We start from the raw sequence: 16,284 nt of genomic DNA on the forward strand, positions 1-16,284 counted from the left end.
AACAATGATCAAAAATCTGTTCTCTCCTTCTAGTCTCTTACACCCCCATTAAAACAAAACAAAAAACCTTGTAATAAATATGTACGATGCCCATATAAAAAATTACCCTTCTCATTCTGCACTTTGAATCTATCACCTGATGATATCATCATCAGCCCTCTGGAAACATGGTTGGTCATATTTAGAGTTCTTAAATCGTTCAATGTGTAGAGTGAAATGTTGTATGCTCAATATGTTTTTGTAAACTCTATGTTTGTAAATACACAGACCCTATCATAAAATATTTCGTGTGCAATCCTGACTATTCACTGCTAAACACCTCATTAAAAATCAATAAACAAGCATTTACTAACCTCTTGCAATGTGCCAGGCATGTGCTTGATGCATGTACATATTCTCATAACATTTTTATTTGAATGATAAAATAGCAGTTATTTATGTTCTTTGCCTCAATCCCCGCCCCCCTTTGCATTAATAGCAGTCCAAGATAATTTCCCTAATCTTGGTATCTTTCTCTGTACTAATATAGTACGTTATAAAACATACTCAAAATTAAAATTTTAAAGTGAGTTGATTACAAAAACATTTCTAAAATAATTTTTCTTTTCTTTTCTTTTTTTTTGTGTGTGAGGCAATTGGGGTTAAGTGACTTGCCTAAGGTCACACAGCTAGTAAGGGTAAAGTGTCTGAGGCCGAATTTGAACTCAGGTCCTCCCGAATCCAGGGCCGGCGCTCTATCCACTGCACCACCTAGCTGCCCCTAAAATAATTTTTATTAATGGTACAATAAACCTTTTTTTGTTCTCGCCAGGGGAGTACGTGAATACGTTACATTTTTTTTTTCCCCAAATATTTCTTCAGGGGCAGCTAGGTGGTGCAGTAGATAAAACACCAACCCTGGATTTAGGAGGACCTGAGTTCAAATTCGGCCTCAGACACTTGACACTTACCAGCTGTGTGACCCTGGACAAGTCACTTAACCCTCATTGTCCTGTCAAAAAAAAAAAAAAGCTTCGGCACTTGATAGTGATATGAAATTTGGGTATTTTGTGAGTCAGTCTCTCCTATACTCACAATTATGATCCAGCATGGATCTTCTCTGTACATTTGTTCATCTTGAATTGCTTTTCCTATCTTTGATCTTTCTAGTGTCCTTTCTACTTCTTCCAGCAGTCTAACACATTTATAACACTGCTGGGCTGGGCTGACTAGGGCACTACACCTACTCTTTCCCCCTAAAGGACCCTTTACTCGGGATCCAGAGATGATTTGAAGAGTTCTCAGTTCTTATGAGAGCTTGGCCTCTAATGAGAAAGCGATAGTCTTCTTCTTGCACTTTTCAGGTTGTCTAGCCCCAAACCAGGGAGGAAACCACTAATATCTTAAGTTTGGGCTCATGTCTAGCTCTCCCAAAGCTGGTAGAGGGTGGTGAGTGAAACAGTGTACAATAAATCTAGATAGCACAGGAGATAGTGGTAGACTTGAAATCAGGAAGATCTGAGTTTAATTCCTACCTCCCCAGGAAAGCCATTTAAACTCAGTCTCACTTTCCTAATCTGTCAAATGGAGATAGAGATAGCACCTATCTCCCAAGGCTATTGTGAGGATTAAATGAGGAAACATGTAAAGTCCTTTACAAATCTTAAGGTGCTATATAAATGCTAGTTCTTATTAAACAAAGTATAGAACAAGTATTTGTTACCTAAACACAAAAGGAATTCCAGAACACTCACAAATGGGCATCGAGGGAAAGAAAAATAAGACAGAACTCAGGAACTTATTAATAGTGCTATCCTGTCTTGGAGTAATTCCATTTCTCTCCAAGCTCTACTCCAGACTCTGGACTTTTCCACTTCTGCCACAGTTGCCTTCTCACTCTGGAAATGGCTCCACCTCTCCTCCCACTGTTGATTTGCAGACCAGAACTGCCACTAGGGAAGTGCCTAGGGCAGCCACGGTTCACTACTTTGCAGGCTCTGCTCTTCTGTGTCTGGACTCTTCCATTTTCCCCTGTGGGGTGGTTTCTCATCCTGCCTCTCCTCCCACCCCCAACTCCTGCTTTTCAGCTCCGTTTTATTTCCTGCCTTTCCCCATTGGAATATAGCTTTTTAAGGGTAAGGACTTTCCTTCTTTTTGCTTGTACATATGAGCTCCTAAAAATCACTGTGCTATGCAAAATTATACAATAAAAACCAAAGGGCTTACAGGAAACTCATAAGCTTTGTCAGTGATGTATAAAAAGACAGACCTAATAAAGATGGTAGCAATTTTACATATATTAATATGGTTAAGAAATACATAAATAAAACAAATAGTGGAAGCCACAAACTGTTGCCTGGCCTGCACCCTTGTTCTCATAGTCAATAGACATTTATTAAATGTTTGCTTTGTGCTATGCTGAGTGTTGGGGATACAGATAGTCCTTCCTTTTTTGACTGTTTAATAAGCATTTTTATTTAAAGTTTTGAGCTCCAAATTCTATCCTTCCCTCCCTCCCCCAGGAAGTAGGCAATCAGATATAGATTATACATGTGCTATTATGCAAAATATTTCCATATTGCATAAAAAGACTTGAATAAAAAAATGAAAGTGAAAAATAGCATGCTTTAGTCTGTGTTCAGTCAATATCAATTCTTTCTTTGGAGGTGTTTCATCAGTAGTCCTTGGGATTGTCTTGGATCATTGTATTGATGAGAATAGTTGTCATTCACAGTTCTTTATAAAACAATATTGCTGTCTCTATGCACAATGTTCTCCTGGTTCTGCTCACTTCACTATACATCAGTTCATACATGTCTTTCCAGGCCTTTCTGAAATCATTCTGCTTGTCATTTCTTAGAGCACAATCACATCACCATCACATACCACAGTTTATTTAGCCATTCTCCAATTGATGGGTATATCTGATTTTCAATTCTTAGACATCACAAAAAGATGCTATATTTTTGTACAAATAGGTGTTTTTCTCTTTTTGGGGATGTCTTTGGGATATAAACCTGCTAGAACAAAGAGTATGCACAATTTTATAACCCTTTGGGCATAGTTCTGTCAAATTTATTTTGATTTGGGGACCCTACCTTTGGGCTGAGATTAGAAAGCCTTAAGCCCTCAGGGTCTCTTCTGTGTGCAAGGTGCTGGTGCCCCTCCCCCTCTGCTTCAGCTGAGCCAAAAAGCCCCGTGTGAGTGGAGATAAAGATATATATATATAGACCTGGGAGTGAGACAGGAAAGGGGACCTGACAAGGAGACTGGGGGACAAGAGGACTGGGGGCCGGCAGACGAGAGGGAGATGGGACAGACAAGAGGAGGAGGCTGAAGGACAAGATTAGGAGGCCAGATTGACAGAGTTTGGAAGAGGTTGATGAGATTAAGAGAGCCCGACAGAGCAGACAGACAGAAAAGGAGGCAGCAGAGAGCACAGAAGTGGTCAGCACAGGGTAGAGGTTGGAGAAAGTGAAGATTAAGAGAACAGGGAAAGTGGAACATACCCTAAGGCAAGAGGCAGCAATGGCCCTTATTGTATTAAAAAAGTTCCAGGGGCAGCAGGTGGAAGCACCAAAACAGGAACCCAGTCAGGTTGTACATTTTATTTCCCTGTATTTTTATGTTTAAATAGTATCTCATAAATAAACTCTGCTTTGATTATTTAGTTAAGAGGCTTCTTGTTTTTTTGTTTTTTTTTTAGTGAGGCAATTGGGGTTAAGTGACTTGCCCAGGGTCACACAGCTAGTAAGTGTTAAGTGTCTGAGGCCGGATTTGAACTCAGGTACTCCTGACTCCAGGGCCAGTGCTCTATCCACTGCACCACCTAGCTACCCCTAGTTAAGAGGCTTCTTAATATTTTGCTTATCAATTTAGGAGTAGTGTGATGGAACTTTTTAAACGGCCCATGCTAAATTAATAGCAGTCAGATAGCCAGTTAGTCAAAAGTCCCCAGATTGGCCCTCCAGTCAGGTTAGCCCCCCAAATTAGCCCTAGTTAATAAAATATTTCTACATTTGAATGGCGACCACGAAGGGATTTACGGCCCAATTATAATTTTCCTAAACTTCTAATTTTTCATATAATCATAATTTTTCACAAGTCCAATTATATAATTTTTCAGACTAGATTAGCTAATTATTTTTTTTTACAGTTCCAAATAATCTAATTGGCAAGACATGAAAATAATTAAGTACAAACATGTTCCACAAAGGATAAATTGTGATAAATGATGTCTTTATCCTATTATAAGCACAATATATACATAGGTTAATGATGAGTGAATGCACTAATATTTCAAATACTTTTGATAATTTATCATTTCTTGGTCCAAATCCTCATGATTATCATCACTGCTTTATCTTGTAATGTGACCAATGAAGAGAACAACCTAGGAAAATGAGTGTCAGTGCTGCTATTTTGTCTGCTTGAACTCACAATTTTCAATTCATAGGTTTGTGGGGTTTTTTTAATGGAATCTTTTAAAGTCATGTATCCATTTTATGAGTTAGTTAAAACAACACAGTTTGTAAAAATGCTTAGCTGTGCACAAAAATTGCAACATGCTTAATAATAGAAAACTGAGAGTGAATGAACAAGTAACAGTATCATTGTTAACCTTTCCACGTTATGGACGGTCTTTCAAAAGCATTTTATAAACTCTTGCTTTAGGAAACCTAGAATATAGTGACGTGACACTTTATGACATATGGAGCAAGGATGCTAGTGTTAAATCCTTATATTAAATATCAATAAAGCTTAATTTCTTTCCTTCCTTAGATTAAAAATAAATAGAAGTGGTAATGTTCTCTTCCCCCACCTAAGTGGATTGTCTTGTGCAGTTCCTAGAGTACACACACTCCGTACTTTGGAGACCACTGGCTTAAAGGATTTGTAGTGTACATGAAATACTCCATGGGGTGGTGGCAGCAAAGTATTTTTCTTTAAAAAGTACAAAGGGGATGGATGCACTCTAATTTAATATGCAAGGGGCAGCTAGATGGCGCAGTGGATAGAGCACCAGCCCTGGAGTCAGGAGTACCTGAGTTCAAATCCGGCCTCAGACACTTAACACTTACTAGCTGTGTGATCCTGGGCAAGTCACTTAACCCCAATTGCTTCACTAAAAAAAAAAAAAAAAAAGAAAGAAAGAATTTAATATGCAAGCAGAGTTGCAACACACTATACTTACCAATCAGTTTTATCTATGAAAAGAACCTCAAAAAAGGGAAGTTGTATTGACAGTTTGAGTATATATTAAGCAGCAAATAAATCGTCCCATACAGGAGGCTGACCCATGACTATAGAGAGAAATCACACATCAGATGCACCTCAAATGAGAAGATGGGCTGCAGCAGTCACATAAGTCACTAAGAAAAAAGCTACCTGTAATACCAACTTCCTGATGATGAGCTTCTTTTTTTCTTTATTAGGCTGGTCTTCTGGCAGTAGACACTGTCTATCCCTTGGCCCCTCCCTGTTAGAATGCTTTACAGGATCATAGATCTTTAGCTGAAAGGGATTTCAGAGGTCATTCCAACATTAATTTTATAGATGATGAAACTTATGCCTAGGGAGGTGCAATGATTTGCCCAGATGGAGGATTTAAACCCTTGTCTTCTGTTCTTGGTAGAAGCTCACAGAGAATGCATTCCACTGACATAGCCACCCAACTGACTAAAGGCAATCAATACAAGATTTAAGTTTATTATTATAATAGAACATTTTCTATTACAATTGTAAAAAACACAAGTAAAAATGTTTCATTGAATCTCATGCTTACATAGTAATCTGCCTTTATTTAGAGAAATTTATAATAGCAAAAACATGAAATTATATAGCATGGATGGTCTTGATCAAAACCATTTTATAAATGGCAAAATTGGAAAACAGCTACTTTATATACATTTGCTTAAGCTTAAGAATGAAAAATATATCATTCCATTTTTAAAAAAAAATGAAAAAACCTCCACTAAAGTAACTGTTTAAAGTATTTCTTGAAGGCTTTTCTTGTCTTCTTTCTTTTTTCTTCCTTTTGACTTTTTAGGTCTGGAATCCGGAAAATCAGAATTTGTAAATTCATCTCCTCGTCTCAGTTTTCTGTAGAACAGAGAATTAAATTAACATATCACATGACCTAAAAACTCAAAACTAATGCTTGCTACAATGCAGCATGAAAAAAAAAACCATTCACATTCAAAGGTTGGTCCCAAAACATAAAATTTATTTATGTATTTCAGACACAAATGTAATGAAGAAATTCAACTTGAACACTTTTTAAGCATACATCTACAACTAAGGTGGGAGAAATAAAGAAAAAAATGCCTACCTATGAACAAATAATTTAACCCTTCTGGATCTCAGATTTCTTTATCTGTAAAATGTGGAGGCTTTAGGACTACTATTTAGAAGAAAAGATACCAAGAAAGCAAAAGGCAAAAACCAAAATATATTTATGGAATGGCAATAACATTAATGGATAGGTCAAACAAAATGAGGACTGTGTAATCACAATGGCTAAACTGAGCCAAAGAAGAGTGGAGAAAACATATCTCTCTCCCTTCAATCGCAGTTAACTGACTATGGATATGTATTATTGTATATATTGCCATAGGTGGCTCATATGTTAGTTGGTTTTACTGACTAACTTTTTTCCCTTTCTTTTCTAATCTGTGTAAATGAGGAAGTTACCTGGATATGGGAACAGGGAGGGATATATCTGGAAATTAATGCATATAAAAACAAAAGGCATCTAAACATGAAGAAAAAATACCAAGAAACATACCTCTAGTTTATAAAACAATCTATTAACCAAAAAAATTCAAAATTAGATTGAATTTAACTGTTTTAGAGGTTATTTATCTTAAAGAGAATCTTCTATGATGAAAATATAAGCTAGAAAATAGAAATTTTAATTCAGAGGTTCTTAACCTTTTTTGTGTTATGGACCTCTTTGATAGTCTAGTGAAACCTATGGAATATTTCTCAGAATGTTTTAAAATAAAATAAAAACGTATAGGACTTTAAGAAAACCAATTATATCCTAACATAATTTTCTAAAATATTGAAAGTTTCAAGTTCACAAATTCCTTAAAATCTGTCTGAAAATCCAGGGAAACTCTGTCTGCTTTAACATGTTGGTAGAATTTCTGGAGGGAGAAAGAGGGGGTAAAGGGGTTTCCCTACCTTGCCCAGGCTGCAAGTACAGTAACCACTCCTAGGCATGATCTGACTGATGACTGGTATAGGGGCTTTGACTTGGACTCATTCAGCTTTCCTGAGGCAGGCAGCCTGCTCTTTGGGCTCATCATACTGGTGTCAGGCTTAGTGCAGACACCTGATCTGCTTAGCCCATTGCAGATCAGAACTCTCAAGGTCAGGAGATCTACTAGCCTCATCTTCCTCCAGTGGCAGGAAATCTAAGTGAGCACTTTAGATTTTTTTTTCAATGTAATAAAATTTAAAAATTAGTAAAGTGGCCACAATGTGATTATACCTTGAACACAGATACTATCCAAAAGATGAATGCATTGCCTATCCAAGTTCTCTTTAGTTTTGGATTGGGGGTTAAAATAACAATGTTATATAGCAAAAAGCTCCTGGTAGTAAATCACACCGGGGAGAAAATCCTTATTTGAAGTTCTTTGGTATTTGAAAATGGCCATCCCTTACTAGCTGTGTGACCCTGGGCAAGTTGCTTAACCCCCATTGCCCCCCCCACCAAAAAAAATGGCCATCCTAAATTATGGGGTTACAGGTGATGTGGGGCTCTGGGGGAAGGCAAGGCTTAAGTTTTGGAGACCTAAGCCTAAATCTAACCCTAATCCAAAGCCAGGTTTGAATCCTGGATCTGTCACCTGTGGCCTATGTTATCATTTAGCTTTTCTGGGCTGCAGTTCCTCATCCAATAAATGAAGAGACTAAATGGGGTGATCTCTAAACTGGGTGATTACAGCTCTGCAAGCTCCAAACCTATGAACACTGAGCTTATTTATATTTTCTCTAGCTAGCTTTCTGTCTCTTGGCTTTGTTTTGCTGCCATCTGCTGGTTTAGTAATCTTCTATTTTGCTACACTAATTTTCTAATTTTCTACACTGGTTCTTGATAAAAATATCAGGTCTATTCTTTATGTTTAGATGAAACATAGAAGCAAGAAACCAAAGGTAGTCAATTTGAATTCCTTTTAACTATTCCTTTGAAATAGGATTGGTTTAAGTATGGAAAAATACCCTTCAGTATTGGGCAAAGTATGAAGGGATTCTCTAAAATAGACTACTTCTTTTCCCCTTTTATGGGAAGCACTCTTATGCTGACAGGGATAGTAAATGTTATAGGAATAAATTGGATACAATAAGTGCAAACTTAAGTGTAGAACAACTGGAGTTACTTATCAAACTATAAGTGTGAGTTACTCCCTCTGATTTTATTCCCTCATTCAAGCATTCAAGCACTTACTATGTGCTAAACACTGTTCTCAGCGCTGGGGAAACAATTGCAAAAGTGATAGTCCCTGCCCTCAAAAGCTCCTATTCTAACAGAGAGAAACAACAATAGAGTGGAGTGGTGGCCAGAGAAAGGTGTTTTAGTTTGAGTAGTCACAAGGATGGCATGCCCTTTCCAAATGCAATTCTCATGTGAACTTGATTACAATTCATCAGGCCAAGAGGTAGAAGAGGAGAGGGTGAAAAAACACAGTCTCTGGGCATTAGATGGAGCTGAGTGACTTAGCTCCTACCAGTCATGGTCTGTGGAAGTCTAGCTGTGTAACAAACACTCGTATTTTCTATATCACAGGGCTAGGTGAAAAAACTTTAAGGTTGTGATATAAATGTGAGCTGTTACATACATTTTTGGGAACAAATCAAAAAGAATCAATGTAAAGCCACTTAGAAGGACCAAATTTGTGATTAAAAGAATAAATTTCTTTAAGCTCTCACTAAAATTGCATTTTATAGTCATTAATATTTTAAGTACCCTATTTACTATGTACAAGAGAGGCAGCATGGCATAGGGGATGCCAACCTCCATAGTTACTTTCACACTTGCTCAATTATTTTAGTCACTTGGTTATGGTTTTCTGCTCCATTGCCTATCGATCTCCCTCCCTCAGGGACTTCTCTAACAAACTGACCTCTCAATTTCTCAGCCTCAAATGCAACAGCCTTCCTTTCTCATCACCATATCTTTCACAAACCAATATGGTCACACATTAGACTTCATCATCTCTTGTAACTGTACCACCTCCAATATCACAAATTCAGGTTTGATATCAGTAAACCTTCCTGCTAATTAGGTGTCCAAAAGTGGAACAGGCTGCCTTGAGAGGTTCTGTTTTTCTCCTTATTGGAGGCCTTCAGACAGAGGCTGAATATCTCTGTGTCCCCTGTTACAGTGGAGATGCCTTTCATGTATGGGCTGGACTCAGCAGTCATTCAAGTCTCTTCTAATTAAAAATTCTTTGATTTTGTGAGAGCTGGCCTTGGAATCAAGTCCCGAGTTTGTTGGAGTCAGTGAGTCAGTCAAATTTCTCAAGATTATAAATTACAGAATCTGGCTGATTTGCACTCCTTGAGGGAGTTTCTTCACATCTAGATATCCTTCCCTACATGGATGAAATCATAGTCCAGACAACATCAAAAACCCCTGGCTTCACAGCATTATACTGGGGTTGGGACAAAGAGAAATAGTGCATGCCTTCAAAGAACTGACATTCCACTGAGGCATACAACATGTACATTACAAGGAAATATAAAAATATAGCAATGTAATCCAAAGTAATTTCAAGTGGGTGAGCACTAATAACTATAAGGGTAAGGGTGAGGGGAAGGGGAAAATCAGAAAAAAGATTCATGAAGGAGGTGGTACCTGAGCTCTGCCTTGCAAGAAGGAAAGAATTCTATTCTTAAGAGGTAGGGATAGAGTGTGTTGTAGATATCAGAGATCATTTGTGTAGGAGGATGATATGTGTGGGAACACCTAGCAGGCCATTCTGACTGAAACAATAAATACCTGAAGTAGAGTAATATGAAATAATACTGGAAAGGTAAGTGGCAATGAGACTGTGGAGGGCCTTAAATGTCAAACAGAGGCAGTTATATGTGATCTTAGAAGCATCAGAGAACCTGTAACGATTGGAATAATGCCACCTGCTGTATACTTACTGTAGAAGAGTTCTGCCCATGAAGGGAAGGTCTTTGAGGGCAAGACCAGGAGTCAGGAAGTGACGCGGGCTAGTGGGAGGAGGAAGGAAGAGACTGGCGCTCGCTCTCGCGCTCTTTTCCTCTGGACTCTGGTGGAGAAGGGAGCTAGAAATGTGCTCTCCCTTTAATAGATAGAAATCTAGGCCTTTTTCTCTCTCTTTACCAAATTCTTATTCTCCTTAATAAATGCTTAAAAGTCTAACTCTTGCTAAAGCTTATAATTTATTGGCGACCACTCATTAGATATTTTAGACAGTTTAGCTAGAATTTTAGCCCTTAACAGATGGCTGACCACGAAGAGGAAAGCTAACCCTCAGTCTTCTTCTGATCTTCTGGTTGGGTAAGAAATTTTCTCTACCCTCTCCCTTTAACTGCTAAGTACTGGTGTACTGGCTGTGTTTTCCTTTAAATTTTTTCGAATGGACCTTTTAGACTCCCTAATTATCCTATTTTTGATTTTAGTCTGTTTAACCAGACAAATGGGAGATAAGATCATGTTAATGCTTTGTTTTTGTGGATTTTCTATTTTTCTTTTTATTTTTGTTAAAAGAGCCAGCAACTTACTCACACAAGGAAATATCTCTCCCTCTCCCAACCATGCTTTTTCAGAGAAACCTGAAGAGATTCCGGCAGCTTTCCCCAGTTCTAACACTAATTGTTGCTCTAATTTTGCATGCCTGGAGGCAATGACCCACCCTCTAGAAGCTTTTAATCCCCTAGCACCTGGAGGCAAAGTGGGGGAAGAGGAATCCAGGCCTGAGTTCAAAATCAAGTCTGATTCAAATTGCGCTGGTCCCTCCCCTCCTCTCCAGACCCCACCCTCTACTCCTCCCATGGCCAAGCCCATTGCTTCCCCTGCCTGGGAAGTCCAGAGATCTGATGCGCATGCTCAACTTTCTCTAACTACATTTGCCGCTTCAGGCTCAACCCTTCCCCAGCCTGGCTGTGCTTCTGAAACAACCTTAGAAAACCCTTTAAATTCCAGATATGCTCGTTTTGTTCTTAATTTTGCTAACCTGCTTTTGTCTTTAATTAGTAATCTTATAAAGCATTTGTATGGTGAAAAGGCTGACAGACAATATAGAGGGGTTAAAGAAGAAAAACTTAAGCCAAATAAGAATGACAATCATCAACATAGTTCAAGACTCCGATTCTTTTGCCATGGAAGGGTATATATTTTACAGAAATGTAGAAGTAAGCAGCAAGGTATTGATATGAGTATTGGGGATTTTAGATATCGGAATCAAAAGTGTTCTGAATTCACTCAGAGTAATAGTATCAGTTCAGAGGTTACATAGGATTTCTATGCTATTATATATACATTTTGAAATTAATGGTATGGGTTTATTTTCGTAGAGATTTTCATGCATTTGAGATTGTGTTTTATACTTAGTTTCTAAAACAAAGAGAATATTTGTAAAAGCTTTTTATAGTCATGTGGTCCAGTTTATATTTTATAATACTCTTATTGATATTAAGTTCATATTCATTTAGATTTCCCTAGTTTGAATTTCATTGTCTTTTATTGTTCCACGTGTATCTTCTTCTATTCATTCATCTATCTAATTTTGAAACATGGTTTTGATTTCATAATACAATGTTAATTCTAGGAGTATTGTGCTCCCATATTCTGAGTTGTTTGTTTTTGTTATTTTTTCTCAACTGATTATTTGATCACTCTTTAAAGCATTTCCCTGGCAAATTGGTTGCCATGGCAAGTATAAATTGATTCTAGAAGTATTATTTTTGATAAGCATATTCAAAAAAAAAAAAAGAGGGGAACATTTGTAAAAGTTTTCTTTTTTTCAAAAAAAAAAGTTTTCTTTGAGATTCTGTTGTGCTTTAACTTATATTTAAATATGTTCAGATTTTTCACAAAAGTAATTGTATACTAAGTAAAAAAAAGGTATCATTTGAAATTGTTGCATAATTATATATTATATTCTGAGTCAAGATGTATTCACATTTTTTGCAATCATTTATTATCCTCAATTTTTAAATCCATATGAGACTTGGATTATGGGAACTTATCATTTAAGACACTAATTGCCTTTATTCTGAGTTATCAGATGCCAGTTGGCCAAGATGCCATCCAATCACAAGAGGAATACATGCAAGAGCAGACACTGAACTGTCACATGAGGGGAGACATGCATGAAGTCAAGGTATGGCCGAGGGAACGGCTTTTGACTAATGTTGAGGTTGGATTCTCTTGGTTTAATATTTTATTTTATTTTTCCCCACAATATTGTACAGATGGCTGGAAGTATTCATCCCACCCATCTCACTTCTACACCTGGCTTCTATGCTCCCTCCTATATGCCTGATGCCATGGACCATCTCAATCCCATGCATCTGATTAAGTCTGACTCAGTTTCCTCCAATATGTTCGGTGGCATGGACGTATATTCCATCCACCTATTTTAAGCCTGGCATACTGTATGGGCAGTACATATTGCTCAAGTGTGGGAATGCTCATATCCCATCATTTCTCTGTTCTTTTATGGTAACCCCCATAATTATCTCAGGTGTCATGATAAATAACAGTGTTGAATTTGGCCTTGACATCTGTTACTAATTATATTAGATTTTAAATTTCTCATAATGGCATGAGGATAATTAGGCAGATGATGCAAAAAGTGATAAAACAAAGATAAAAATTATTTTTATTAATTAATATTGCAGCAATTGTCTTCTCAATTACCCTCCATAAGGGGGGACTATAGTAATATTATAATTTTAAAGAATGGTTCAATTTTTGTTTTATTATATGTTTCATGTGTAACAACTAAGATTCTGAATTCCCTTAGACATGTTTTTGAGAACTTTCATTGTTTGATTTGATTATTGACAAAGCTATTTTAAAGTTGTGTTAAGCTCAATTTTGTAGGAAATTTTCCTGGCTGATTACCAGCATCCACACATCAACCCCTGAAAAGACTTCCATTCCACGACTACACCTAGAGGACATCTGAGAAAAGACTTTCAGAGACTTTAAATGAACAGTTTTGATTTGTTGTTTTTGTTGTTTTTTTCTCTTTCTGTTATAATATACACCATCTGTAACATGTATTCTCTGCAGAGGCCCTCCCTTTGCAAGACTAATGTCAAAGCGTCGGTTCATGAGGACAAAAAAAAAAATCGCCCCTCTGGACAAAACTTTCCTCTCTTCCTTTTCTATATTGTTGTTCACATATTATTAGTTAGCAATAGTTATTATATTCTTTTTACTGTTCCGTCAAGGAAACATTTTGTTTCTTGAGGAACAACAGGGGGGACTGTAACGATTGGAATAACGCCACCTGCTGGATACTTACTGTAGAAGAGTTCTGCCCATGAAGGGAAGGTCTTTGAGGGCAAGACCAGGAGTCAGGAAGTGACGCGGGCTAGTGGGAGGAGGAAGGAAGAGACTGGCGCTCGCTCTCGCGCTCTTTTCCTCTGGACTCTGGTGGAGAAGGGAGCTAGAAATGTGCTCTCCCTTTAATAGATAGAAATCTAGGCCTTTTTCTCTCTCTTTACCAAATTCTTATTCTCCTTAATAAATGCTTAAAAGTCTAACTCTTGCTAAAGCTTATAATTTATTGGCGACCACTCATTAGATATTTTAGACAGTTTAGCTAGAATTTTAGCCCTTAACAAACCACTGGAAATTTTTGAGTGTGGAGGGGATATTAAACTATAAGATTTATGCTCTAGGAACAACAATTTGACAACTGTATGGAGGAAGAATTAGAAAAGGGAGGGAGAGGAGGCAAGAAGATCAAATTAGGAGGGTATGCTGAGTACCCAAATTAGAGTTAGTAAGTACCTACACTAGGGAATCTATTATAATAATAATAATCAGTACATATAAGTGACGATTAGATCCTTGGCTCATCTATACAGAAATTAGTTTGAGCAGGGGATTGAAAAATAAAGCTGGGGAAAAAAGTTTACTCTTAAGAAATAAAAAAAATTGGGACAGCTAGGAGGCACAGTGGATAAAGCACCAGCCCTGGATTCAGGAAGACCTGAGTTCAAATTTGGCCTGAGACACTTGGCACTTACTAGCTGTGTGATCCTGAACAAGTCACTTAACCCTCTTTGCACCCCCCTCCCCCCCAAATAAATTTAAAAATTGATATTTACCTCATAAGACTTGGTTCTTTATAGCAAACGGCAACTCGCCTTCTTTTAGTTGGCAAGATTGAAGAAACTTCATCCAATGAATGCTGAGATTTAGGAGAAGAATTGCGGGAATCAAAACTAGCATTTGTCAAATCTTGTAGTACTTTGGTATCTGGAAATAAAAGAAAAAATATGTGTGTGTGTGTGTGAACATATATATAAAATGTAGAATTTTTAATAGTGAACTATACAGTTATTTAAAATAAATTTCTAAATTACCAAAGAGGAAAAAAAGTAAGACTTAATTGAAGCATAGACCAACACACTAGTCCCCAACATTAACCAGTCTGAAGTCACAAATTGAAAAGGCTGAAAAATATAAATTTTTGAATGGTTCTTAACTATTTTTCATAAAGTATCTGTGAAAGCTTTCATAAATCCTATATCAAATTAATCATTTGGCAATTATAGTTGCAAATTAATTAATCAGTATCTATATATCAAGCATCTAATAAGATCACTGTGATGGATAAATAAAAGCATAAGGCTATTATTAGATTCAATATACCAAAATGTTTACTATGTATCATATAATATACTAGGTGCTCAGAATCTAATAATCATAATCAAATGCATGATTTAATACTTTGGATAACACTGACATAGTTTAATGTTATTTCCATTTAAAAGACTAATTGGGTCAATGAGATAAAAGTTGATTGATTTGTCTATGACCATACAGCAAGTCCCATTTAATTAAACAGATAATGACCATGTACCTACTATATGAGGAATACTACCCTGTATGCAGAAAAAGCTAAGGCTTTCTCTATCCCCCATACTCTGTTAATACACACATTAAGTGCATGAGAAGTGAGGAAATTGCTGAGCAATGGCTAAAGGGGAAAAGGTCTTTAATGATTTGGAGCAAGAGAAGGGAAATCAGGGAAGCTTAATAGAAGCAGTGGCATCAGAGCTGGATTTTTAAAAAATGGGTAAATTTTCACAGGTGCAAAAGAGGCAAGGATGGCTGGCATTCCAGGTGTAAAGAGCACAAAAGCAAGACTCTGGGAAAGTGCTAGGCTTGGCTGAACCTTCTGGCATAAGGAGACTAGTGTAATAAAATAAGGCTGAACATGTACAATTTAATTAAGTGCTATCCTTTTGTGCTAGGCTCTAAAGATACAAGCAAAAAAGAAACGGTACCTGATCTCTAAGTTAGTTGGATGGTACCAGATTGTAGGGGAGCTTCAATACCAAGTTAAGGAGTTAGAACTTTGGCTCTGTGGCTACAGATCTTTAAAGGTTTTAAGTAAAGGAATATCACACCTAGACTAATCTGACAGCACTATGAAGGACAGTTCAGAGTAGGGAAAGCAGGAAGAACTGTTAGGACTCTACTACAAAAAGAAAGTCTATTAATAATAGCTCTTGCAAGTGGTAATGAGGTTCCTAGACTAAAGCAGTGGCAATGAATAAATAAGAAGGGAGGGTTGTGAGATAACTTAAATGAAGAACTGACAGTTCTTGGCAATTGATTAGCCAAAGGGGTGTGGGGGGAGGAGGGAGTGAGGGGGAGAGAAGGACTCTGTTGCTTTGTCCATACTCATATCTGGATCACAGTCCTAGGTGGCAGTCCCAGGGTGAGGAGGAGCACTAGCACACCAGAGCTTGTGGCTGTAGTGGAGCAAGGACCCTCATCACAGTTACAGGGCAGAGCACAGGCCAGGAGAGTAGTAAGCATACCTCTCCTTGGATCATACCACCTTGGAAGAACTTAAAACTAAGATGTCCCTAGAAGTACCTCTGAAAACATTTGTATAAAAATTCTGAAGGTTGGGACAGTGTGCCCTCCACCCTTGAAGCAGAGCACCAATTTAATAGAGTTAAAAGTCAAGAAATAGGCTAGAAAAATGAGCAAGCAATAGGAAAAAATTCTGACCGTAGAAAGTTACTATGGTGACAAAGACGATCAAAACATACATTCAGAAGATA

General features: G+C 37.4%; 1 protein-coding gene across 1 annotated transcript in view; it reads right to left on the reverse strand.

The window, feature by feature from the left end:
* Nucleotides 1–5,757: 5,757 nt before the first annotated feature.
* Nucleotides 5,758–16,284, reverse strand: part of SGO2 (shugoshin 2) — a 32,078-nt gene continuing 21,551 nt past the window's right edge. The window contains exons 8-9 of the mRNA XM_043991524.1: nucleotides 14,311–14,461; nucleotides 5,758–6,081 (exon numbers count right to left, since the gene is read on the reverse strand). Coding sequence (XP_043847459.1) covers nucleotides 5,967–6,081; nucleotides 14,311–14,461 — 266 coding nt within the window. The 3' untranslated portion in view covers nucleotides 5,758–5,966. The remainder of the gene's footprint in view (nucleotides 6,082–14,310; nucleotides 14,462–16,284) is intronic.

This window comes from Dromiciops gliroides, chromosome 3 (assembly GCF_019393635.1).
Source record: "Dromiciops gliroides isolate mDroGli1 chromosome 3, mDroGli1.pri, whole genome shotgun sequence".
Taxonomy (NCBI): domain Eukaryota; kingdom Metazoa; phylum Chordata; class Mammalia; order Microbiotheria; family Microbiotheriidae; genus Dromiciops; species Dromiciops gliroides.